The sequence below is a fragment of the Misgurnus anguillicaudatus genome, chromosome 4, assembly GCF_027580225.2.
Source record: "Misgurnus anguillicaudatus chromosome 4, ASM2758022v2, whole genome shotgun sequence".
NCBI lineage: Eukaryota > Metazoa > Chordata > Actinopteri > Cypriniformes > Cobitidae > Misgurnus > Misgurnus anguillicaudatus.
The window spans coordinates 27400926-27427496 of NC_073340.2; the positions used below are offsets into that span (position 1 = coordinate 27400926).

A 26571-nucleotide genomic window follows, 5' to 3' on the forward strand; every position below is an offset into this window, starting at 1 on the left:
AATAAATAAATAAAAACTTGCCCAGTGGCATTTTAGAAAATTACTTGTATCATTATTTTTTAAAAATTGAAAATGAACCTCAATCAATTAGCCAGATTGCTTTTTTGTTATAAGCCAGAAATGAAAAGTCAATGGAGACGGTTGAATTGCTTTCCCCCCCGGTGGGCGTGGTTTTCAAATTTGCATAACTGCGCTCTGTCTCTATAGCGCTGTTTTCACTGTCCTCAAAACAGGCTGATGTCTTCCTTGTTTGTGAATTCCCTCCTTCAGAAATACGTAACAAGTTCTGATTGTGTAGTTTGTTTAGTGTGTTGTAATTTGATAGCAGCTTAGCTTAGCAGAGCAGTTTGAGCCAAAGCTGGTGACTGACGTATTCATGTGGGCGAAGTTTAGTCAACGAACTGTTTTACTGACATCATTAAAGCAGGAAATAGAGGGCTGTAGTCCAAACCGGCCGTTCGTTGTAGGCTTTTAAAGAGGAATTTTATTGAAGAAAATATATCGCCTGGCAGTGAACTTTGAGCTTTATCATTTTACAGGTATTATTTATGCTATTATAGCAACATTACACACTAACTAGGGTTTAAAAAATGGTATCAGGAAGAACGTTGAGGCAAAACAAAGGGCACTGATGTATTTTAAAAAATATCAGTGCAAGTTGTTTTAAGTTTGGACAGCTCTTACATTTATTTTAGTCTAGGACTAGTCTAAACCTTGTCCGAGAAACCGCCCTTGTATCTTATATAATTAGAAATATATAATTTTATTTCTCAAATCTTCTCATTAAGATTTTACACAGACAAAAATACTGAATGAGAACTTTTGGAATTAAGCCCAGAACCTTGTTTTGTTTAATCACCAAATAAGCTACTGCACTACAACATAACGGAAATCCCCTTTCTTTACGAATAAACTAAGATCTAAATTTAGTCCTATACTCAGTGACATTATATATAGTGAATGACCGCAGATCATTTTGTTGTGTATCAGCTAGACAGTGAATCAGTGTGAACTACAGGCCAGCAGAATGGTGTGAATGTATCATGCTGTTTACCCCAGCAGACATCTGTGCCACATCCACATTCTTCATTCTACAAAACATCATCTCGCGAACATTCTCCCAACAGGAAATTAGTTTTTTAAAAGATACCGCTTTGGCTCTGTGTATTAAGGCTCGAAACCTTGACAGAGAATAAAACAGAGACGCCAGAGTTGTAAACAAGCCTTAAAATGTCGTTCTGATACAGCACCAACAACGTGTGCTGGTGTGTAATGAAAACAAAGATAACAGCTCTCCTATACTGGATGCATGCTGGAAAGTAAAATATTAGCATAAAAGTAGATTAGCCTATGGCTACAGGATATATAGATAAAGTGAAAACCATATCAATGCTGTATATTTATGGTGGCTGGAAATATAAGGGGACAGAGTTCCAGTTTAATACATATTTTTCCACCACTGATCATAATAATTAAAATGCCCCCTTATAAGATTATTGCATGGTTGTGCATTATGACAGCTTTATGGACTTGGCAAAACAACAACAGCATCATTATTAGTGCCCCAACTTTAATATGTGTAATTGGTTCATTGTTAATTAACTGTTCTTAATGTTAAATGTGTAATTATGTATGCACTTTCACAAACGTGTATAAAGTTTGCACATAAACACGTTGAATTAAACTAATTTATGTAAACAAAGAAAAAAAACCTAGGCGTGTAAACAAGCTCTAGTGAATGCGCATAGGCTGAGTATAGCATGAGTTCAGTGCATTCATTATTGACATTAGCAGATTTGTTTTGATACATTTCATAGGCTACGCATACAAGAACTCGCCACGCGCCGCGGGAAAGAATTCGCATTGTGACGTAGTAGGAGCGTTTAGAAAACGTTGAAACGCACTTACCGACATCAGCACTGCAGAACGCCTGTTGAGGATGAACGGGAGAACAACTGCACGCTTCTGCGATCTCTCCCACCCGACACAGTATCAGCACCACAAGTGTGCCGACACAGCTCGTAAGGCTCTTCATCTTTCCCTTACTTGACAGGAAAATTTTAAGCAGATATTACTCGATCTTCTGCAATGTCAAACACAGATCCGATTCCTTTACGTAAAGTACGCCGTCCGCCGCCGTTTCGGATGCCCGCGCGTTGAGTATCAGTGCTGTTGGTTCTTATTCCACTGAAAACGAATAATAAAGTGACCCGCTGCTCTTTAATGGGCTTTCCAGTTCCTTCTCTTTCCACTGCCTTCTATGGGTGTGTTTGCACAGAGAGACCAGGTTTGTGCCTTAATACTGTGCCTGGACTCCTCCCTTCCAAACCAGATTCAGCCAGAGGTGGGCGCTTTAGTGAAGGTCTTCGAAAAGATTTCCTTCACTCTTTATGTCAACATGTACAGTTTATTATTGATGTCCGCTTTGGGATAAAAAAAAAAGTAAAATATTTTAATTATTTTAAATGCACATAAATAATAAAACGGACAATGTGCACGTAATTATACGCTTAAACTGACATTTTTAATGTTTAATCAAATTGGATTTAGTTAAAGGATTAGTCAATTTTTATAAAAATTCCAGATAATTTACTCACCACCATGCCATCCAACATGTTGATGTCTTTCTTTGTTCAGTCGAGAAGAAATTATGTTTTTTTGAGGAAAACATTCCAGGTTTTTTTCTAATTTTAATGGAAATTTTAATGGTTTTAATGCAGGTTAAAGGGGAGGTTTAATGCTATTTCATGCATTCTGACTTATTAACACAGTTTAAGAGTTGTAGTCCTCATGCTTAACATAAGCAAAGTGTCAAAAAAGCAGTTGAGGCTTGTAACAGAGTATTTCTGAGCCAAACTCACGCCTCCTTTTTCCTACAAGTTTCGGAAAGTTTTTTTCAAATGGGGGTATCCGTTACGACTGATTGACCCCATATTCCTTTTATGGGCCTTTACCCCCAGAAAAGCACGCCTGCCCTGCACGTCAAGTGAGAGAGAACGCGCATTAGCATTGCTCCGTCGAGTAGAAGTCACCGGTATTATTGCACAGCACGCCACAACTTTGTTTTAGCAAGATAGTTCAACAAAAGAAGTGTGTTTTTGGATGTAAGGAGAAAAAAACCTTATTTAGCTTTCCCTGTCGTAAGACAACAGTGGATGCAGTTCGTCTTTACCGGACAGCAACGTAATTGCGAATGAGTGTTTGTTCCCCGGCTGCATTTCGGAGAGGACTGCTTTACAAACAAGGTTCAGTTTGACGCCGGATTTTCCACATTTTTACAACTATTGGAGCGGTCGAAACTTTAAAAGACCCCGTTTAGGAGTCACAACCACAGGCGTAAGTAATTCAAAATCTCACGTGTTTTGTTTGCAACATCACTTTGTACTGCATTTACAACATTTACACCTTTTAAAACGGGCAAATGCAGTTAAAAACTGGATTATGTTGCTTTTTTATTAAAATAGCGGATAAACAAGCAAGGATTAATTACCTGTTAGAGACGTCCTGCTGTAATCGTTGCTGCTATTGTTCCTGTTCGTCCATTATAATCGTCCATATAATATAAGGCTGGTTATTAAAAAAAAAAAAAATTCAGTTTGATTTCCATCTATGTCAGCTGTAAATCCAAAACTAGTATCCGAAGCTGCGCGTACTGCACGCCATCAAGTGTTCGACCTTTTACGCCAAAAATCGGAAAGGCTGTTTTTTCTTTTATAAATCTGACTAAATGAAAGACTCTTTGGACATATGAATGATGAAATACTACTCTATATATAAGCAAGATTAACATAAGATTGGCAAAAACGTCTTGTGTTATGTCAGCTTTAAAATTGCAGTTTCAACGCAGCTTCATAGGACACTAAACGATCGCAAACGTGGCATAAGGGTCTTATCTAGCAAAACGACTGTCATTTTTGGCCAGAAAAATAAAAATCTTCTTCCTCCGGCTGTATGACGAGCCAGCGCGACCTCACGTAATTGCGTAATGACGTCGAAAGGTCATGTGTTACATATTTGAAACGCACATTTGCATACCATTTTAAACAATAAAATTACAAAAAGACATTAATTAGTATCATTCGACATAAAACAAGGTCGGAACGGTTCTCTTTCTCCACACTAGTAAACACTGGGGCGTAGTTTCGATACGTCATCCGTGACCTCTTGACGTGATGACATATTACGTGAGGTTGCGCTGGCGCGTCACATGACCGGAGGAAGATGAGTTGTTGTTGTTTAAAAGTGCACTTTTTTTCTTGCCAAAAATGACAATCGTTTCGCTACACTGTAAAAAATTTCACCGTAATTTTACGGTAAAGTACTGGCAGCTGGGGTTCCAGCAGTGCACCGTAATTTTACGGTTTCATTGCCGTATTCTAAATTACGGCTGTTCTGTAAATTAATAGTAAAATACCGCAAGCATGTTTTAGCTGTGTACCGTAATCCTACGATTTCATTACCGTATTCTAAATTACGGTTGTTCTTTAAATTTACGGTAAAATACTGGCAGCAGGGTTTCCAGCTGCATACTGTAATCCTACTGTTTAATTACCGTATTCTAAATTGCTGCTTTGTAATTAAATAATAGAATGGCAAAGATAAGATGAGGAACCATAAAATATACCAAATAGGTTTGTGCAAAAATAACCCAGTCTATATACATATTTAAACAAATTCAAGTTTATTATTATTTTTACACATCAATTTTGAGGTCATCGAAAAAACTTTTGTAAAAACTTGGAAAAAAATGGGCCAGGAACATTCCACAAAGAGTGACTAGCTCTTAACAGGAACAGGTCAGGTAGTCTGAAAGATAAACATAAAAAAAACTTTGTAAGCAGTGTGTTAAAAGTAAATTTAATACTACACGTGGCAGTAATAGTGTGTTGAGGGTTCCCCCAAAAAAGAAAATTCTCTCATCATTTACTCACGCTCATGTTGTTACAAACCTGATTAAATATTTTTGTTCTGAGGAATACAAAGGAAGATATTTTGAGAAATGTTTGTAGACAAACCATTCATGAGCCCCATTCACTTCCATAGTACTCTTGTTTCCTACTATGGAAGTGAGTGGGGCTCATGAACGGTTTGTTTACAAACATTACTCAAAATATATTCCTTCGTGAGTACAAAAGTGAGTACACTCTAAGTGATTCTGATAATGACACCATCTTGGACTCAAGAGTAGCTGCACAACATACCCATGTCAATGAGTGCTCACTACGTTAAAACTTGTGTGAATCATGTGTGTCCAAGATTGTGCCGTTACCGGAACCTAGTTATTACAATTTATAAAGTTTGAAATATTTTTCTTACACAATCACAACCATTACCCGCAGAAGACCTTTATTAACGTATTGGAGCCGTATGGATTACCTCTGTGAAGCATGAATGCACTTTTTTGGGGTTAAAAGTCAGAAAATGTTCCCTGATCCCTGGACATTTTCTTAAATAACTCTAGCATCGGCTCGAAGTTAAAGCTATAGTTCATCTTAAAATTATTTTTTATGTTTATCAGCTTACCCCAAGGCCATCCAAGATGTAGGTGACTTTGTTTCTCCAGTGGAACACAAATGTAGATTTTTGTGTCCAACCGTTTCAGTCTGTCAGTTGTATAATGCAAGTTGATGGTAACAAAATCTGATAGAAATAAAAAAACATGCACAAACAAATCCAAATTAAACCATGTGGCTCATGACAACAGTTTAATATACTAAGACATGAAACAATTGGATTGTGTGAAAAACCGAACAGTATTTATAATTTTTTTTAACCTTTAATACAACACTATCCCCAGAGCAATACGCGCATTCACATTACCTTTTTATTCATCTAATGTTTAATAGCGGGTTGCCACCTACTGTATCGGGTGCACAGCATGAGGGCACATATAGACTATATGGGGCTCCTGATACAGTAGGTGGTGGTATGCACCTATGAAGTTGTTTTGCAACCTGCTATTAAACATTGCAGTGAGCAAACACATTTCTCATGATGATGACCACTCACCTGCAGAGTTTTTTGTGGATCTAGTCTCGAATAAGCCATGTGACATGGAACCGGCATTTGCAGATATACTGTTAGGAAAGGTAAAAACTGAAGTTAATATCAAGTTAAACACCTAGGTCCATATTTATCAAGCTTCTCAAAATGCCATTTTAGTAGAGTACTGAGAATATATGAAATGTACTCCTACTTTCAAACTTAAAAGAGATAGTTTACCCAAAAATAAACATTTTGTTATCATTTACATGGCCTCAAAGCCTGTTTGAGTTTCTTCATTTTGTTGAACATAAGAAAGATATTTTGATAAATGATGGTAAGCACACAGTAGACTGTACCTATTGACTTCCATAGTATTTATTCCTACCACAGAAGTGAATGGGTACAATCTACTGTGTGTTTCATCATTTATCAAATCATCTTCTTTTGTGTTCAACACAGTAAAGAAACTCATACAGATTTTGAACAACATGAGTCTGAGTAAATGATAACATAATGTTTATTTTTGGGTGAACTATCCCTTTAAGTTTGAAAGTGATTTGATTTGTGTGAATGAGCTGTGTCCTGACTTCGCTCAAACTGTAACTACATCAAGTCAAAGTGAGGTCTGACTATTATATTAGTTATTGCGATTTCATTTATCCATTGCATCATAAAGACCAACATGCTATTTCACTTTTGAGCACTTGACTTGTGTTTGATTCTGGTGGCTGTGCAAATATAAACAAAGTAATACTTACTCTTGTCTTTAGCCAATATAAAACATCAAGACACACCAAGAAAGGAATCTGAAAGAAGTAACCATAAATATACAACAGTTATTAATTCAGAATGGCCTTTAGCTCGTTTAAGTTTACTGTAAAACTTTAACGTTGTTTTTCATAAGAGGGAGCTGTTGAACAAATCCCATATTGCAATACTTGTAGTTAACCTGCGTTTTAATTAACTAAACAATGTCAAATACATTTAACAACAAGCACAACACATTTTTATAAAAGATATAAAGACTAATAAGTTAAAAGATCTCCACTAACGTTAGCTCACGAGCTCAGTCAATCTATGCGGGAGCTGAACCAAGCCCACATTGCAATTCTTGGAGAAAACTTGCGTTATAATTAACTAATCTATGTTAAATACTTTTAAGAACATGTATAACACATTTGTATAAACGATAAAGACAAATAAAAGATCTCCATTAGCTCACAGCTGCGCCGAGCTCAGCTCACCCCACTCAGTGCTCGAGCGACACGAACCAACGGTCAACGGTTTATCATATATTAGTCATATCGAAATATACAGACAACTGAATAAACATCACTGTGAACTAATTTCAATAAAGTAACCACAAATGTAAAGAAACTTACCTCATAATACCACGTCTGAGGAGAATAGCGGTTAATCCAGATCGCGCGTCTCCCGTTTGAATAATCACGTGATCACAAAGCATTCGAGGGACGGACACGCGCCTTACGCGCCTCCGCCAAAAATAACATAATAAAAGTAAATAAAGATATAAAAGATGAAAGTAAAGTGCTTCTTCCAGTGCTGCGTCCGGGACCGAAATTGCCTGTTTAGAGCCCATTTAACATAGAATATTTATTTAATAAAAACAGAAATATTAATCGAATTTAACTAAAGGTTTCATTATTGTGCAGTGTCCTCAATATTATTTCTACGTAGGCTATACGTTCATGCAGATTTTGCCCGGATTATTGAATGAACAGACCCTTTTATGGACATTATATATGGTTATATTAAAATAGTTATGCAGTCCAAAACAGACGTTGACTGTAGTAAAACCATGTTAAGGGTCCTCGGTTAAAGGTGATGTAGGAACACATCTAAGATTTTAACTGTTCTTTGCTAGATGTTAACTTTGAATTTGAACAGTACTTGGCCATCTACTGATGACGTTTCAAAAGTATTCAGTCTTTATAATACAAGTCCAGACAGAAAATGCATATTTATAAGTGGCCAACACATACCACTCAGTAATTTCAGTGCAGTTCCTCATGCCCACTGCTCATGGAACCATTTACGGCAAGACACTGTAATTTCATAAAACAGTTCAGTACCGTAAAATTAGGCCGTAAATTTACGGTAATTTTTTACAGTGTAGATAAGACCCTTATGCCCAGTTTAAGATTGTTTAGAGTCCTTTGAAACTGCAATTTTAAACTGCATTAAAACTGTTAAAGGAACAGTATGTAAGAAATTTATATCAATTAACCATAAAATGGCCCTGATATGTCACTAGACATTAATAAATCATTTTAATTTCAAACACTTATATCACTGACAACAGTGGTCTGGCCAAGACATTGTTATTTAAAAAGTGGAGTTGCAGCCCTCAACTGATGTTTATGTTGACATTTTATGTATTGGCCACCAGTTGTGTGATTGCAGTACCAGTTTTAGCCACAAATTTTGTGATTGCAATATCAGTTTTGGCCACAATCCTACATACTGTTCCTTTAAGTGTTGGGGTCCATTAAAATCCTGGAATGTTTTCCTCAAAAAACATGATTTCTTCTCGACTGAACAAAGAAAGACATCAATATTTTGGATGACATTGTGGTGAGTAAATTATCTGGATTTTTTTTTTAAAGAAAATTGACTACTTTTAACTGTATTGTACAGACTAGTGATGATGAGTTACTTATAAATAACTAAAGCAAATTCAACTTGATTTATTAAGTTACATCAACTCATCACTTGTCCAGATAGTTGTATAACTTGTAAATCCTAGTAGATTAAACTTTAAAAGGTACAAAAAGATTTTTTACCACAATCTCTCATTAAAAACATAAATTTCCTGCTTAAATTAATGCACAAAAGCACACAAGAGACTGAATGTGTAACTTTAGCTGCTATGACATCTATAAGGAATTTGCTCTTGTAGTCATAAACCTACTGAAACCTTTTTACTGTTTCTCTTCTCACTCAGCAGAGCTGTAAAAGCCTCTCTCCGCCGCTGCCGTCTGCCACGAGACTGTGCCTGCAGCTGGCACGCTTTCATTGTTTCCACTCTGACTACAGGGAAAAGCAAAAATCCACAATGTGCTGCTATGAGAAAACGAAGTTAAATAAATAAATTAATGCAAGGGTTGGAAAATCTCAACCGAGATTGTTGGACGATGATTTTGTCATTGTGATGACATCACCTCTGTGGCTGCGGCTGCGCAGCCCCTGCGGATTCGTGGGTCAAATGTCACAGTAGCTTGTTTTAATTTCTTTTATTAAAAAAATTCTTACATATGAAGAGCTTTTGACAGAATCGATTTTTGCCAACCACGAATTGAACCAACCCAGCGATTTTAGGGCAGGCTTGGGACTGTTTTATGGGTCACCCCATTCTCAAAACCCATAGGCCCAATATTTGCATTAGTATGCGACAGCAGAGCCAAAACAAAATTACCTTAACATCTAAACTGATTGAAGGAGTAAAAGTCATGAGCCCCATTTTTGGGTGCAGTACGTTTATCTAAAATATGAAAGGACATTATTTTTATATCTTAAGTTGGAGCATCATATTCATATATTAAGTTACATATTTAAGTTATTTTTCATAGAGTAAAGGACTTTTTCATACAGGTGGACATGATTTAAAAAGAAAAAAATCCCTCATTCCATAGACATTACACTGTTCAGTCAGTGGGATGAAAGTGTTTAGCTAAAGGTTCTTGCTACTGATGGTGTGGCTTTTCTAAAGGAGCTAGGAAACTTTATGACTTGGTTTGCCTTTGTGTGTACTATGGTGTGCAGCACAGACAAAAGCAATTTAGTGTCTGTGGTAATACTTAACAAGGAAACTATGTCAAAAATGTGTATGTGGTGCCCAGAAGGAGTGTTTTTGCCATTTCTGCATCCTTTGAAAATTCTGCAAATGATCCGAACAGAACAATACGATGCGCAACTTTCACGTGATTGCCACATTTGCAAAAAGCACCCAGAGTAATATAATCTTTAAATCATATGCAGAATATTTACACTATTTGAGTTTGCAGACTTTCTTAACAGAGGACTGCATTTTTCCAAGAGATTTTCCTGAAGGAACAGAAAAGGTTTGGAATATCCATTAGATACCCCATCACATGACACTGTCATTGAGTAGACAGTGCGGCTGCAGACAAGAGCTGAGGAGTTTATCATAAGAGCAGAATATATTTAGCCGGTTTACTGATAATGTGGGCTCATTACAATGAATCATGTATTTAAATACAGTAGCCTGCTAACTAAAACAGACCACTTTATTTAATTTAAAACAGGTAAATACTATGTAGGAAAGTAAAGGTAATGTGTATGAGACTTTACAACTATACACCCCAACATAATTTTATGACTAACAATTTAAAAAATATGTAGGAGGGGATAGGTAAACTTCTAGTATTTCTGGTTTCTGGTGGGTGAGAACTGCTTAATTTAGCATTCGACTCTAAATGCATGAATAATTATTTTTTACAGGAAAAAATTACAAAAATGGCAAATTTATCATTTGGTTCTGTTAGATTGAAGTACAGCTATATTTTAAAAGAGGTTGGGGGGACTCCTGCTGGACAGATTTGGCAAGAACATAGAATAGAATAATGATATAGAAAGACAGACAGAAAAATAGACACACATACATCAGATAGACATACATGTAGACAGACATACAGTAGATAGATAGACAGACCAACATAAAAGTAGACCCACATACATCAGATAGATGGACAGACAGACAGACATGCATACAGTAGATAGCTAGACAGATAGACAGACCAACATGAAAATATGATAAATATGAAATATAGATAGTAGATAGACAGACAGATAGACATACAGTAGAAAGACAGACGGACATACAGACGATAGACAGACAGACATAAAATAGACCCACATACATCAGATAGACAGACATACATACAGTAGATAGATAGATAGACATACAGAAGATAGTCAGACGGACATACAGATAGATAGATAGATAGATAGATAGATAGATAGATAGATAGATAGATAGATAGATAGATAGACAGACAGACAGACAGACAGACAGACAGACAGACAGAAAATAGATCAGGGTTCCCACACCTTAGTTAACTTCAAATTCAAGGACCTTTCAAGGACTTTCCAGGTTCAATACCCTCAAATTCAAGGACTAAGTGTAGGGGACACATTTCAAGTGACAGCAAGGTTACAGCGTGTTACCCCTGCTGAAAATTAAAATACCAATAGGAACCATTAGCTTTTACCATTAAAACCACTATTATATAATTTCTGTGATGGTGTCTATTGTTTTTTTAGCAGGGACCTTTAAAGATGCTTAAATAAGCTTTCAAGGGTAAGTGCGTCTGCATGTGTATATCAAATTCAACGAATGGTGAGGCTTAACAACAAAGACAGGGTGATGTGGGAGCCAGGTAGTATATTACTATCTGAAATATTGCTAAAGACGGCGTTACAGAGACGACGACGTATGGCAAGAGAGACGCAGCGTCTTGTTCCCCTCTCAGGAAACAACAGTTAAGTGCATCACAATTAATCGCATCGCAATCGCAATCGTGATGTCAGCCTGTGTGATTATATGACAGCAAAATGTTGCAATTATATTAAATAAATAAATGTGTGGACTTGCTAACACAAACTTTCTGATAACAGTTTGATGATTTTCCTTGCTGTTTAAAAAAAAGAAAGAAAAACTAACAAAAAAGGCAGTGCACGTGTGGCATGCACGTGTGTGGTGTGCGTCGTCACTTATACCAGAGCAAAGATGGATGCAGAGGAGGTTGACAGTGATCTGGTAGCTATCTGTTGTATGGCGGTATTTTGGATTTAGGATTACTGACACTGAGCAGTTGCTACATCACGTGGCAATACGAAAACATTTCTAGTTTTACAAATACACATTTTAGCTAAACTATGTGTGGATTTTCCTTAAAACGCATCAAGTTGACTCATGATAACATTTAGTATAATCGCAATCGCACATCGCAATATTAGCATCAATAACCGCAATGGGAAAAATTACCCAAATCGTGCAGCCCTACCCGAGACGTTTTCATGTGTCAAACACACCTATGCAAAAAGCATTATGGTATGAATCAACATTCGCATACAGAAGATATAAGCATTGAAAGCAAACAGTTGAGGATGTGTGTTCAAAAAGTCTAGAATTTTTATGATATTATCCTACACTATGGATATATGGATTATCCTACACTATGGATAATATGGATTTTCTCCAGAATTTGTTTTTGCATAAAATAGATTCAAGCACTTTCAATGACCTGTATCTATGTATGTATATTTTCAAAAACTTCACAGGGCCTTGAATCCCCCCCAGATTCACAAACTTTCAAGGACCTGTGGAGAAAGACATACAGTAGATAGTCAGACAGACGGACATAGAGACAGTAGATAGATAGATAGATAGATAGATAGATAGATAGATAGATAGATAGATAGATAGATAGACATACAGACAGTAGATAAATATAGATAGATAAATATACAGACAGTCAGACAGACAGACAGACAGACAGATATTTAGTTAGACAGACAGACAGACAGACAAAAAATTGTCAGACAAAAATGTACTTTATACTGTAATAGGCTTTCACTGCATCTTGTACAACAGAAAGGTTCTGTGAAAAAAGAACCATGAAGTTACCTTTATTCTTAAAAGTGTAGATAGACAGGCTTTACATAGCTAACGTGTGTGCAGAGTTCAAAGCCGCCGGAAAGTAACCCAACGAAGTAACCCGGAGATACAAAAAGCAAAACATAAAAACAACAGTGCAACGGGCAATTGATGTTGAGGAGTGAAGGAACACTCGAGAGAGAAACTGCTGCAGGATGGAGGCTGACGATTACGGTAAGCTTTAATTTCTTTCGGCACGTGCTATTTACAGTTTAGAAAAATTAAGAACGTATGACTAAAATGTAACGTTTTCTAAAGACTGCGACAGAAATGAGAAAGTATGTGTGCATAACGGTGATAACGAGATACAGCACCGCATCGTGTGGTATTGAGTTTTAATAGCAACATTGTTAAACAGGTTGCGTTTGAATAGTGAAGCAAAAAGATTACATGATGACACTAAACGGTATGTTCGCTGACTGGAGAGTTGTTAATAATATAGCATACACTTGTTACGTGTACATTGATTTCTGTTTAGACTGGGTACTTTGCTATGTGGATGTACTTTTTAAAGGAGGAGTTCATCTTATGACAAAATAAAGTTGGACTTGTTTTGAATTTTCTTAAGTTGATGATACAAAACTGATCTTATCCACTTCACTGGTACTGTGTCAGGAAGACTTGACGTACTGACTGAGGTGTTCCATACATCTTGGATATTTTTTAAACACAAATGCTTCAAAGGCTATACACTCAGTTTTTGTTTCTTGTGTGGTCTATGTATTTGCCCGATTTGTTTCTTTTTTGTTGAATGTCAGAGTAGCAGAAATGATGTACAGGATTTCCTGTGTAAAACAACAGACACGCCACAAATAGAGCATGTGGAGTGTGGTTAACTGTGGGCATCTGTTTCTGCACAAAAGTGAATATGTAACGTCAACTGAGTAAAGTGGCACCTGTTTAAAGCAGTGATAAAACCTATACTTAGTCAAACAGATCACTCACAGTTTCATCTCATGATGTGGAACGGATAGCTGACCGGAAAATGAATGGAATTTATGAGCAGCAGGAACTTAATGCACCCCACCCATTATAAATTCACAGTTACCGCAAGCTACCAGTAAAACTGTGTTATTTTAAAGGTACCAAAGAATGCATTGAAATAATATGTTAAAGGGACACGCCACTTTTTTGAAAATATGCTAATTTCCCAGCTCCCCTAGAGTTAAACATTTGATTTTTACCATTTTGGAATCCATTCAGCTGATGTCCAGGTCTGGCGGTACCACTTTTAGCATAGCTTAGCATAATCAATTGAATCTGATTAGACCATTAGCATTGCGCTAAAAAATAACCAGAGTTTCGATATTTTTCCTATTTAAAACTTGACTCCTCTGTATTTACATTGTGTACTAAGACCGACGGAAAATTAAAAGTTGCGAATTTCTAGGCAGATATGGCTATGAACTATACTCTCATTCTGGCATAATAATCAAGGACTTTGCTGCTGTAACATGGGTGCAGGAGGCGCAATGATATTACGCAGTGCCTGAAAATAGTCCCCTTCTATTGAGGCCTAGTCCACACGGACACGGGTATTTTTTATAACCGTGAGTTTTTTCACGCGGTTCGGCCATTCGTCCACATGAAACCGCAGTATCAGGGCACTGAAACCGAGCATATTTGAAAACCCCGGCCAGGGTGAGCTTTATAAGAAACCCCGGTTACAGTGGTGTCGTGTAGAGAGTAAAACCGGGGGTTTTGCCTTGCGACGTCAGAGTGTGCGCCGTTATCCACTGTGTTTGACGCCAAGATTGTGCACCGCTGACTGCTTTGTTGATGATTCTGTGCAATGGCAGCGGATGTATCTTGCTAATAATAACTGTGCTAACAGGGCTTCTAACATTGTATACAGATAGATGCTCAGTTATCTCACTATATTGCGGAACACGATTTGGGTTATATCCCCGCCTGCTGGTGTGGCATGCTCTTGACAGCGCTTGATAGCGTGCTTTTGCTTTATCGTGTGGATGGATATTTAATTTAAACCGAGAATGTGTGGACGGGATTTTTTTCTATTTTTAGACTATTTTCGGGCAGTGCGTAATATAACTACACCTGCTGTAGCCATGTTACGGCAGAAAAGTCCTTGATTATTACGCCAGAATGAGAGTATAGTTCCTAGCCATATCTGCCTAGAAAATCGTAACATTTAATTTTCCGTCCATCTTAGTACACAATGTAAATACAGAAGATTCAAGTTTTAAATAGGAAAAATATCGAAACTATTTGGTTATTTTTTTAGCAGGATTCTAATGGTCTAATCAGATTCAATGGATAATGCTAAGCTATGCTAAAAGTCCAACCGCCAGACACGGAGATCAGCTGAATGGATTCCAAAACGATAAAAATCTAATCTTTAACTCTAGGGGAGCTGGAAAATTAGCATATTTAAATAGTATTTTAATTCTCTGATAGAATGTTTATGGCTTTATAAGTTCAAAAATTATCCAGAGATGGTTTTACATTTCCATTTACAACCTGAGGATTTGCCTTTAGAATAAAGTGTTCTATTATTACCTTATATGAAGGGTCATTGATAATAATGTTGAGCTCTGCTCTGATTGGCTGTTTCTCAGAGCAGCTCCTTCAGTAGCTCTGTGTGTGTGTGTGTGTGTGTGTGTGTGTGTGTGTGTGCGTGTGTGTCTGTAAACCGACCTTATATTTGAGCCTGTATCAGACAAAGATACAGATTTGAAGAATAATCAATTGTTTGGAGATTGTTAATGGATGGATGCTTTTTCAGTATGGACCTGCAAAATGTAACTAACTATAACGTCAATAGTAGAACTTCAGTCTAAACGCTAGCATATCGCATTAGCTATAGCTAGCATATAGAGCTAACACGGAAACAATTTATCCATGCAAGTCTTTTTTATTTATGTCCTCTTATAAACTTCAATCAAAATCTGAAAATGTACTTTCAAACTCTTGTGGCGATCATTCTCTGATGACGTCAGCTAGAAGGCTTGGACGGGAGCATCTGTTAACTCCGCCCCTCCAAGTGCCAGTTTAATTTCTGAATGAAACGCAGACTTTTCTATATCCAATTAAAGCACAGTGGAAAACACAAGGCATGCCCATTATTTCCGATCGCGACTTCCAGTTCATGGGACTTTAAATGTATTTTGTGGCTTAGATTATAGTTGCTATTACATTTACCACTCAAATTTCACTTCAGTCAGTGTGTTTTCTGTAAATGTGCTCTAAACACCTTATTTGTATAATTGCCCTTTGCGTCTTTTTTATATTTATCCATTTGGCAGACAGTGATATCCAACGCAACTTGTGCATTTGGGTATACATTTTATTAGTACATGTATTCCCTTGGAACCGAACCCATGACCTTGGTGTTGCTATGCCATGTTCTACTATTGTAGATGAGGCACTGTAATACAAACTTTTTTTTATTAGGGATGAGACAATAAATGCCAATAATACCTGGTCGATAACTATTCTGAATCGCACATTCGATATTATGCACATCTATTTCATGTACTACGGCTTTTGATCAGTAAGTCTCTATCAATCTGAAATCACTGTTAGTTTGAGTCGTTTATAACATGCATTTGAAAAAGCAACACTCGTCAAACAATCATTATACATATTCTTTATTATCATGAAAATATCTGAAAAGGTTTGAAGAACAGCAATATAATTTAATTATATGCTTAAGCCATTAAGCTGCTTGTCATAGCCATAGATATGTATATAAAGGCTAGATGACTCAAGGCGGAGTCCCTAACGGCATCACCTGGCGGCCATCTTACGACAGGGCGCTCGCTCACTCGTAGCATTGAGTTTAATGGTGCAGGTACTTTTAAATGACCATAACTTGCTCAATTTTCTACCGATTTTCAAACGGTTTGGGTTTTTACAAACGTTATTAACGTGGCTATAATTCTGGATGCTTTAACATGTTTCATGAATTTATTTTTTATTTTTAGTATAGGTATGCAGTGTCATAGGTACATCTTTGACGTTTATAACAAACCAAACCGTTTGAAAATCGGTAAAAAATTAAGCAAGTTATGGTCATTTAAAAGTACCTGCATCATTAAAACTCAATGCTACGAGTGAGCGAGCGCCCTGTCGTAAGATGGCCGCCAAAATGCGGACGTTGCACTCAATTGGCCAGCAGCGCGGACGAGCCATCTAGCCTTTATATACATATCTATGGTCATAGCTGCGTGTGTATGGTTCTTCTTCTGGGGCCAATATTGAATTTCTGCTCAAGAGCGCCCTCTGGCTTTTGGATGTGCCGGCATTTCACTGTAATTCATTGAAAATGCATAGCATGCATCATCGGCCGATTCAAAGGTGCATCCCTATTGGTTATTTATTTTGTACATATTTTTAAACTCTTTTATCACAATATTTTGTCTCACTGTATTTTTGTTACCATTAAATTCAATTTTCAATTCAATTTTATTTATATAGCGCTTTTCACAAAAGTTAATTGTTGCAAAGCAGCTTTACATGAGTAGATGTAAAGGAGAACACAGAAAATCAATAGATAATATAAGCAGTAGAACATTGCGACTAAGGTTAAGCCGTACAAGCAAGCGTATTAATAGTGTTACATATACAGTAAAGTGCTAAGCTAAGCCATAATATCAGATGTCTGATAACACTATACCTGAATAATATTATGATGGATGATTCAGATTGCATGTTGAGGCAGACATCGTAGAAGTAACTATTATCACATTTAGATTTATAGCAGCAAATATTTCTGTATAATGTAATGTTAATTATATTTCTCTCATTTCTCATCTGCCTATTTATTCTAAACCTATTCTGTTATTTTACCTGGCATGTGTAAATGTACAGGTATTGTATCTGGGACTGGGATATGTCTTTCATTACCACAGTTACAGCTGCAAACGTGGCATAGTGTCACATCCAGGAAGGAGCAAAGCTGCACAGGAAACCTTTGAGGCTGTCCTTAATTTACCTCTTTTAGCTTTCACTCAATGTTGTTGACTCCTCCCTCTTAGTTTGTTCCAGTAAGAGATAGTGAGAGAGTCTAAAGGGAGGTTTTGTTTTTTATGCATTTTTTCTTAAAGCTTTTGCTGTCTATGTGTTTTAGGATACTGTACATGTAAGATGCTATTAAGCATTCTGTTTACAGTCACAACAACACAAAGCCAAGTCTAACAAACCACTACTTGAGCAAGCTAACAATAGCAATTTTCTTTTAATGTGAGACTTTCTGTGAAATCCAGGCTGAATCTCAATCAAATTATGATATTAGTAGTATCAAAGTATGATTAATTTCGCTATGATTTCAATCCTTGGCATGATCTTACTCAGTCAATATTAGGTTATATTTTCACAGAATGCCCTTTACATTATGTAGGATGATTTTTTTTAGAAAACAAAACGGTAAATTACAAAAAAAGTCTTTAGGTGGACCAGTGGGGTCACATATTAGTTCTTCTCTAATACAGTTAGTAAAATAAAACCTGTCGCACAGATCTGCACAGATTTATTAATGCACTTTATTTGCAGAAACTAAAGGATGTCTTGGTTGATAGTGTAGATTTGATAGGTTGATAGAAAACAATGTGCACTAACACAATATTCTCAATAGATGGCGTCTGGTTCCACCACACATCTTGATTCCCTTGTTTAAAAGAGCTTGCAGAAATAATCACAAGATTCAAGATTGTGTATAAGCAAACTACACTCACCTAAAGGATCATTAGGAACACCATACTAATACTGTGTTTGACCCCGTTTCACCTTCTGCGTGGCATTGATTCAACAAGGTGCTGAAAGCATTCTTTAGAAATGTTTGCCTATATTGATAGTTGATGAAGATTTGTGGGATGCACATCCAGGCCACGAAGCTCCCGTTACACCACATCCCAAAGATGCTTTATTGGGCTGAGATCTGGTGACTGTGGGGGCCATTTTAGTACAGTGAACTCATTGTCATGTTCAATTTGAAATGATTCGAGCTTTGTGACATGGTGCATTATCCTGCTGGAAGTAGCCATCAGAGGATGGGTACATGGTTGTCATAAAGGTATGGACATGGTCAGAAACAATGCTCAGGTAGCCCGTGGCATTTTAACAATGCCCAATTGGCACTAAGGGGCCTAAAGTGTGCCAAGAAAACATCCCCCAGACCACCACCACCAGCAGCCTGCACAGTGGTAACAAGGCATGATGGATCCATGTTCTCATTCTGTTTACGCCAAATTCTGACTCTACCATCTGAATGTCTCAACAGAAATCGAGACTCATCAGACCAGGCAATATTTTTCCAGTCTTCAACTGTCCAATTTCCGTGAGCTTGTGCAAATTGTAGCCTCTTTTTCCTATTTGCAGTGGAGACGAGTGGTACCCGGTGGGGTCTTCTGCCGTTGTAGCCCATCCGCCTCAAGGTTGTGCGTGTTGTGGCTTCATAAATGCTTTGCTGCATACCTCGGTTGTAACGAGTGGATATTTCAGTCAAAGTTGCTCTTCTATCAGCATGAATCAGTCGGCCCATTCTCCTCTGACCTTTAGCACCAACAAGGCATTTTCGCCAACAGGACTGACGCATACTGGATGTTTTTCCCTTTTCACACCTTTCTTTGTAAACCCTAGAAATGGTTGTGCATGAAAATCCCAGTAACTGAGCAGATTGTGAAATACTCAGACCGGCCCGTCTGGCACCAACAACCATGCCACGCTCAAAATTGCTTAAATCACCTTTCTGTCCCATTCTGACATTCAGTTTGGAGTTCAGGAGATTGTCTTGACCAGGACCGCACACCTAAATGCACTGAAGCAACTGCCATGTGATTGGTTGATTAGATAATTGCTTTAATGAGAAATTGAACAGGTGTTCCTGATAATCCTTTATGTGAGTGTATATACACAATTGTGGACATATTCAAGCCTTAGATGGTTTGCAGTGTCAGTGAAGATACAATTCACTGTCTGCACTTTACACCTTACATTGGTATTCTATATTATAAACACCCCATACATTTCTATGAAATTTCCTGAGATCATCCTAGAACATCTTTTTTATGAATCAATTAATGGATGAAAGTTAAGATTAGAGCAAAATCAGTAAGCAATTTGTTCCAGGTTGGCATAGTGACCGCTCTATGTCATAATGCATAATACAAAATATGGTTTGTAATGGTTTGTCGGTCACACAGTGCACTTTTAAGTCCTAAGGACCTCTCATGTTCAAGAGGAGATCGTAACAGCATCATGAGTGCACGGCTCTCCAACTGAGATTGAGTCAAAAAGATAGAGGCTTGCTTGGGCTTATGGTTCGTCTTGCCTGCCTACCTATATTATGTGGGTTTGAGGTTAAACCCCACTCATCACAAAGCAATGTCCTCCATGCATTAACATGCTTTGTGGCATGATGAATTGAAAATATGCATCTGTTACAGGCAATGGGATATGTCTCCAAATAAGCGTTTCATTAACGTCAACACTCTCTGAGTGCTTTACATACAACATAATTGCATATGTACTGTAGCGTTCAACAAAATGTGTTATTTAAGGAAAGATAAACAGTGGAAAATGGACCACCCTTGTCATAATGCTATGGTATAGGGGCATGTTGTCACAAAAGGTTAAAGGGACAGTTCGCAGGAAAATTTAAAATTTTGTCATCATAACTATCAACGTAGAAATGTCTTTGTTGTGCTGAATACAAAGGATGATTTTTAAAGAATGTTTTTTAGCAAGAAAATCTGGGGCACCATTGACATCCAAAGTACAAAAAAATAATACTAGTATGGAAGTGAATGGTTTGCCAGATGTGCTTGGTTATTAAAATTTTTCAGAATATCTTTATGCGTGTTTTTTATTAACTGCTTTATTTTAATGGAAATGTTTAATAGATTTTTGTAGCCAACACTTCAAACTGATTTATAATGTGTGACAACCAGCCCCTCTATCCTCAAAAACTTTTCTGCACATTATACCGTGATTTTTTTTGTTAATCTAAGCTTATCTTCTTGTCCTTGTTATTCCTCACCCTCATGCCCCATTTGATTTCAGCCACTCTTTTATCTTATCTGAAGTTTATCCACAATTCTCTCATTAATCCTTTAAGCTTTAGAGAAGTTCAAATCTTCAGAAGGCTGATCTGTTTTGAGATCAACTGAGATGAAACGGCAGCTTTCCTGCATGGCACGGGTGGGACTTAGAGATACCAGTGTTAGGTCAGATGCAACCAACCGCCGTGACCCTGCTCCATTGGTCCTGTTTCTGACATGGGCAGACACAACCTGAATCAGAATAGGCCATCACATGATGGTACTGAATTTAAACGATTCATACTGTAGCCTATATAAGTCTCATTTCATTAGACCTGCGTTGTGTGAATTATTAGTATAGTTTCTGGTCTTTTTACTATCTTTCTTTGAACTTTGTTTTTCTGTTACATCTGTGCCTAATGCATGTGATTACTAATGTAAAATATTAGTGATGGGACAAAATATTGCAGAGGCTGATACATGTTTTTAATCGGCCAGTAAATTTCTCCATTACTTAAAGGTGCAGTGTGTAAATTTTTGCGGCATCTAGTGGTGAGGTTGTGAATTACAACCAACGGCTCAGTCCACTGCTCACCCCTCACTTTTGAAACACATAGAAAAGCTACGGTAGCCACCACCGGACAAACATGTCATCATCGGAGACAACTTAGTAAAAAAAGTTTGTCCGTTAAGGGCTTCTGTAGAAACATGGTGGCCCAAAATGGCAGCTTCCATGTAAGGGGCCCCTTGGTGTATGTAGATAAAAACATCTCATTCTAAGGTAATAAACACATAACGGTTCATTATGAAAGGTCTTTATACACCACGGATAATATAGTTTTATATATTATTTTGCATTTCTATCAAAAGATCCTTCTAAAAATTACACACTGCACCTTTAAATTTGATGTTTGTGATAAAAAAGACACTCACTGTCACTCAATGTAAAGCCAAAGTGTGACAGACAGTAATATGACCTATCATTATTCACTTTTTAACATGAAATTATGTTGTGTCACACACAACAACAAAAAAGTTCAACAGACTTATTCAAACAGTACCAAAAGATTTCAGATCCACATTAATTATGTCTTGTAAATATGTTTGTACTTTAAAAGGGTATATTTATAAATGTTATGCTTAACAAATGTTTTTTTTTAGTTTCGTCAATGTTCTGTTTGTCTCTTATTTACTTTGATAACATTTGTGTTATATCGGCCTCGTATCGGCCAATCGTCCATACAGCTTTCTTAATATCGGTATCGCCGATTGGCCATTACCAATGGTTAAGAGTCATTCAAAAATATTTTTAATTATATTCGAGTCAAGGTCGGTCGGGTTGATTGAAATAAAGAAATAAAGCATAAACTATTTTAAACAATTACTACTATTAAAAAATGTGGGCCAGAAGGGGGCGGGTACAATATAATTTTTTTTGCAGTCCGAGTTGCGGGCAGGTTAGTTGAAAACATCGGTCAGCAGGGTTCCCACAGGTCCTTGAAATCCTTGAAAGTTTGTGAATCTGGGGGAAAAAATTCAAGGCCTTGGGAAGTTTTTGAAAATATACATACATAGATACAGGTCATTGATAGTGCTATTTTATGCATTTAAAAAATTATTCCCTGTATAGTGTAGGATAATATCATAAGAATTCTAGACTTTTTAAGCACACGTGCTAAACTGTTCGCTTTAAATGCTTAAATGTTCTGTATGCAAATGTTGATTTATACCTAAATGCTTTTTTGCATAGTTGTGTTTGACACATCAAAACGTCTCGGGTTACGTATGTAACTGTTGTTCCCTGAGAAGGGAACCAGGCACTGCGTCTCCCTTGCCATACTTTCTGCGTCCCTGTAACGCCGTCTTTGGCAAAATTTTAAGATAGTGATATACTTCCTGGCTCCCGCGTCACCCTGTCTTTGTCGTTAATCTTCACCATTGGTTGAATTTGATATACACATTCAGACGCACTTAAACTTAGAGGCGTCCCCAAAGTGCCACCACAGTGACGCAGCACAAGTTCCCTCGAGGGGGAACTGTAACAATGTATCTTTAAAGGTAACACAAACCTTGCTCTCACTTGAATTGTGTCCCCACAGTTATTCCTTGAATTTGAGGGTATTGGACCTGGAAAGTCCTTGAAAGGTCCTTAAATTTGAAGTTAACTTAGGTGTGCGAACCCTGGGTCAGGTGCGGGTTATTTATACATTGACCCGCCCATCACTGATAGGAACAGATCAATTACCTTCTGCAAAGTGACTAAATGTTGCTGCATGTGCAAAGGTGTCAGTTGCCATATATTGTATAGTACGGCTGCACAATGCCACTGAATATTGCAATATGCATTCATTTGCTAAATAATGCAATGCAAATATGCAATATAATAATTCAAGTACATTACTAGTAGTACATTTATGCATTTGCAGGTACTTTGTGACAGAATTATGAAGCAGAAAATGTTATTGGAATAGACGGGAAAACCCATCTGACATCACGGTTTCTCAGAATTCAACCTTTCAGTTTAGAGTTTGGTGTGTTTTAAACAGAACAGCAGATCGAAAAGTCAAAGCTTACAGACGTCTGCTGACGCTGTCAGGGTGTTTATTAGGTCTCTGGCTGTTGAGCTGTGCAGACACATCCTGACTCTGCCATCCATTCATTTTACAGACCTACCCACGAGACAAAGGTAAAAATCATAGTTGACAGCTGAATTTGGTTGGCCTGATTTGTCTTCTGTTGTTACTGGAATCGTGACTGTATCCTTATATTGTATTTATGCTGGTCTATGACCGCATTCTGTTTTCTCTGTTTCGACGGTGTGTGAAGATAAAACATCTTTTGTAGGCAGTGCCTTTAACTTGTCTGCAGAGTTACAGATTTTTTTAGATACAATTGTCACAGAAATGTGGTAATTGTATGTCACTTGGTCTTATTGTTTTAATACTCAGCTCACCAGGGAAGTAGCATGCATTTAATTTTCTTGTTTTATCCAAGCTCACTGTCAGAAAAAGATACAAAGGATTTCACTGGGGTGGTATACTTTCAAAAAGTACACATTTGTACCTAAATGGTGCATATTAGTACCTCAGCGGTATACTTAGTACTTCAAAGGTACATATTTGTAATACCTTTTTCTGATACTGTGCAGAGTGTAAATGCTTTTTTAGACAGAAGTAAAAGGAAAGAAATGTGTTTCATTTATTTCAGTGGGAAATCACAATGCAAAAATGGAAGATTTGCATAATATTCATAATTGCATAGACAACAGTAATTTGGTTTGAATATCAGCAAAATGTCAGATTAATCATGTACATTTCATTTGTTGACTATACCCTACTAAAAAATCCAGCTAAAACCAGCATTAGCTGGTTTAAGGTGGTTTATGCTGGTCCTCCCGGCCTGACAAAGATGGTCATGCTGGTGGGCCAGCTGGTATTCCAGCATGACCAGCTAAGTCCAGCTAGACCAGCTTGCTAAACCAGCAAAACCAGCTTCCTACACCAGCTAAAACCAAGCTGGGGACCAGCTAAAACCAGCTCACCAGCTTATGCTGGTCTGAGCTTGATTTTTCAGTAGGGTATTTTGACCGTGATTGAAATGTTGTTGACTTTAAATGTTCCTAAAGAGTTTAAAGGTAAGAGCTGATTTAGAAAAACAACACACCAAATGGGTGTATACCAGCAAAAATGTTAAAAATAAATTAAATTAAAAATCATCTGGAAAGTACTGGGTGGACTTTCCAACAGGATCTCCCTTCTGAGATCTTTATTTAGGGATGTTCCCATATAATTTGAGTCAAATCTTAGTGCCTTAATATTTATGATTAATGAAAACCAAAAGTAGCAATTTCTGTTAAAACTATCAACCTTTAGACCTGCATTACGGGTCATGGGAGTGTACAGGCTTATAAAACCTGTCATTTTGACAGCCAGAGACTGTTATTTCAGGGTAATGTTTTGTTCCTGTTTCGTGGCACATGACAAGGAACAAAGCAGCAAATATTCAATATTCAGCAGTCTTGATTTAGCAGTAGGCCTATTGCACAAATAAGCATGCTTTTTGGAGAAATGCATGGCTTTGAGGAAAACATTGCAGTCGCATTCACATTCTATTTATACTCTATAGACACATCCTATATATACAGTGGCACCCGTTAACTTCTCTTCCGAGAGGCGTGAATTCAAAACATGTTCGGGGTGTCACCTATGTGTGTTATGCGTCAGGCCTGCTGAACACGCCTTGAAAGGGTTTATGATAGGGTGACCAGATTTTTCAAACAAAAACCGGGGCATGTCCTAGTTCAATTGTTAAAATATCATTAAAATCATATTTGTTCTTATCTACGAATTAAAAAACGGCGACAAAACCTTTTTTGAATGTTTTTGTTCTTTTTATTGTTGCTGGGTTTCTAATTCAAATAATTTTTGTAAATCTAATTTGTTGTTTTCCTTTTTACAATCCACAGATGACATTAAGTGTCATTAAAGTTACTACTTCAGCTGATTTCATAGCATTATAAATGTGGAACAGAAGGAATAATGAAAAATATAAACACATTTACACAAAACAAAATACTCAGTATCATGTTGTGATCAGTTCACTTCATTGGTTTATTACTTTAGTTTAACATGAGTAGTTAGTACCTTAAACCGGATTACTTTGACCCTTCATATCTTTTGACAACTTGATTGATGATAACTCGATGATGCTTTCTCATGTGTATCGTAGTAAATTCTTCATTGCTAAAGCAGTGACGCGCGATCAAGTAATCAGTGTAACTCGCAGCCCCGAGAGATTAATCATAAGATTAAGCGAGTATCTGGCAAACGCAAACGTCTCTTATCATAAACCCCTATCATAAAAGTCTGCAGCAGGCATTTATTTTGATGACGTATGATGCACATAGGTTCACATGACCTGCCGGATATATATATGAACCCCTATGAATAAACTGGTTTTCTACAGTGATTTGCCATAAAATGTGATTTTATCCTCACCTAGGTCACAACAATAGACAAACACAATGTGCATAAGCTGACAAGACACAAATAATTCTAGTTTAATTTTTTTTAACGCCTATTAAACTAGGGTTGCGTAACGATTAATCACGATTAATCTATTGCAAAATAAAGTATTTTATTTACATTATATATGTGTTTAAACTGTCAATAATAATTATGTATATATAAATATGCACACATGCATGTATAATTTTAAGAAAAAAATATTATTATATATTAAGTATTAATATAATATAATATAAATTATACATAAATATACAAATGTATATACACATTATTCTTAAATATATACATCCATGTGTGTGTGTTTATTTATACAAAGTTATTATACACAGTACAAATACATATATTATGATTTAAACAAAAACTTTTATTTGGCAATAGATTAATTGTGATTAATCGTTATGCAACCCTACATTTAACATTTACAGTGCTGGAGGAAAATTTAAGTGAACCCATAGACTAATTACTTATATTGAAAGCTAATTTGTGTCAGAAGCTGGCAAACTGGAGTCCAATTATTAAAATGAGTTTAAAGGTGTGGTTTAGTGCAACTTTTATTGATTAAAAGACACTCAAACATTTTAAGATTGCTGTCCTTAAAATCATCAGCTCCTATGAACCATTCCTCTCTAAAGATATTCGATCAAGAGTTGTTGCACTCCATAAGACTGAAAAGGGATACAAAACAATCCCAAAATGTTTAGACATCCATCAGTCAACAGTTAAAGAAATTGTCTATAATTGGAGACAGTTTAATACTGTAGTTACTCTTAGAAATGGACGCATGACCAAGATAACTCTTAAGGCACAATGCAGAATAATCAATGAACTAAAGAAGAACCCACAAGTATCAGCTAAAGGC

General features: G+C 36.8%; 2 protein-coding genes and 2 long non-coding RNA genes across 5 annotated transcripts in view; 2 read left to right on the forward strand and 2 right to left on the reverse strand.

The window, feature by feature from the left end:
- timp2a (TIMP metallopeptidase inhibitor 2a) overlaps positions 1-2270 on the reverse strand; it is a 28934-nt gene extending 26664 nt beyond the window's left edge. The window contains exon 1 of one of the 2 annotated variants that reach the window (XM_073867097.1): positions 1909-2270. In XM_073867097.1, coding sequence (XP_073723198.1) covers positions 1909-2035 — 127 coding nt within the window. In that variant the 5' untranslated portion in view covers positions 2036-2270. The remainder of the gene's footprint in view (positions 1-1908) is intronic. The other variant, XM_073867096.1, reaches the window with a different exon arrangement.
- LOC129420869 (uncharacterized) lies at positions 2210-9128 on the forward strand. The gene is made up of 2 exons (XR_008636928.2): positions 2210-2344; positions 8954-9128. It is a non-coding gene; the product is annotated as an uncharacterized lncRNA (long non-coding RNA).
- Positions 4665-8061, reverse strand: LOC129432442 (uncharacterized). The gene is made up of 5 exons (XR_012369291.1): positions 7368-8061; positions 6744-6791; positions 6010-6077; positions 5524-5640; positions 4665-4806 (listed from the first exon to the last, which is right to left on the reverse strand). It is a non-coding gene; the product is annotated as an uncharacterized lncRNA (long non-coding RNA).
- Positions 9129-12711: 3583 nt separating the features above from the next.
- cyth1b (cytohesin 1b) overlaps positions 12712-26571 on the forward strand; it is a 90597-nt gene continuing 76737 nt past the window's right edge. The window contains exon 1 of the mRNA XM_055176910.2: positions 12712-12859. Within this exon, the coding sequence (XP_055032885.2) occupies positions 12841-12859 (19 nt within the window). The 5' untranslated portion in view covers positions 12712-12840. The remainder of the gene's footprint in view (positions 12860-26571) is intronic.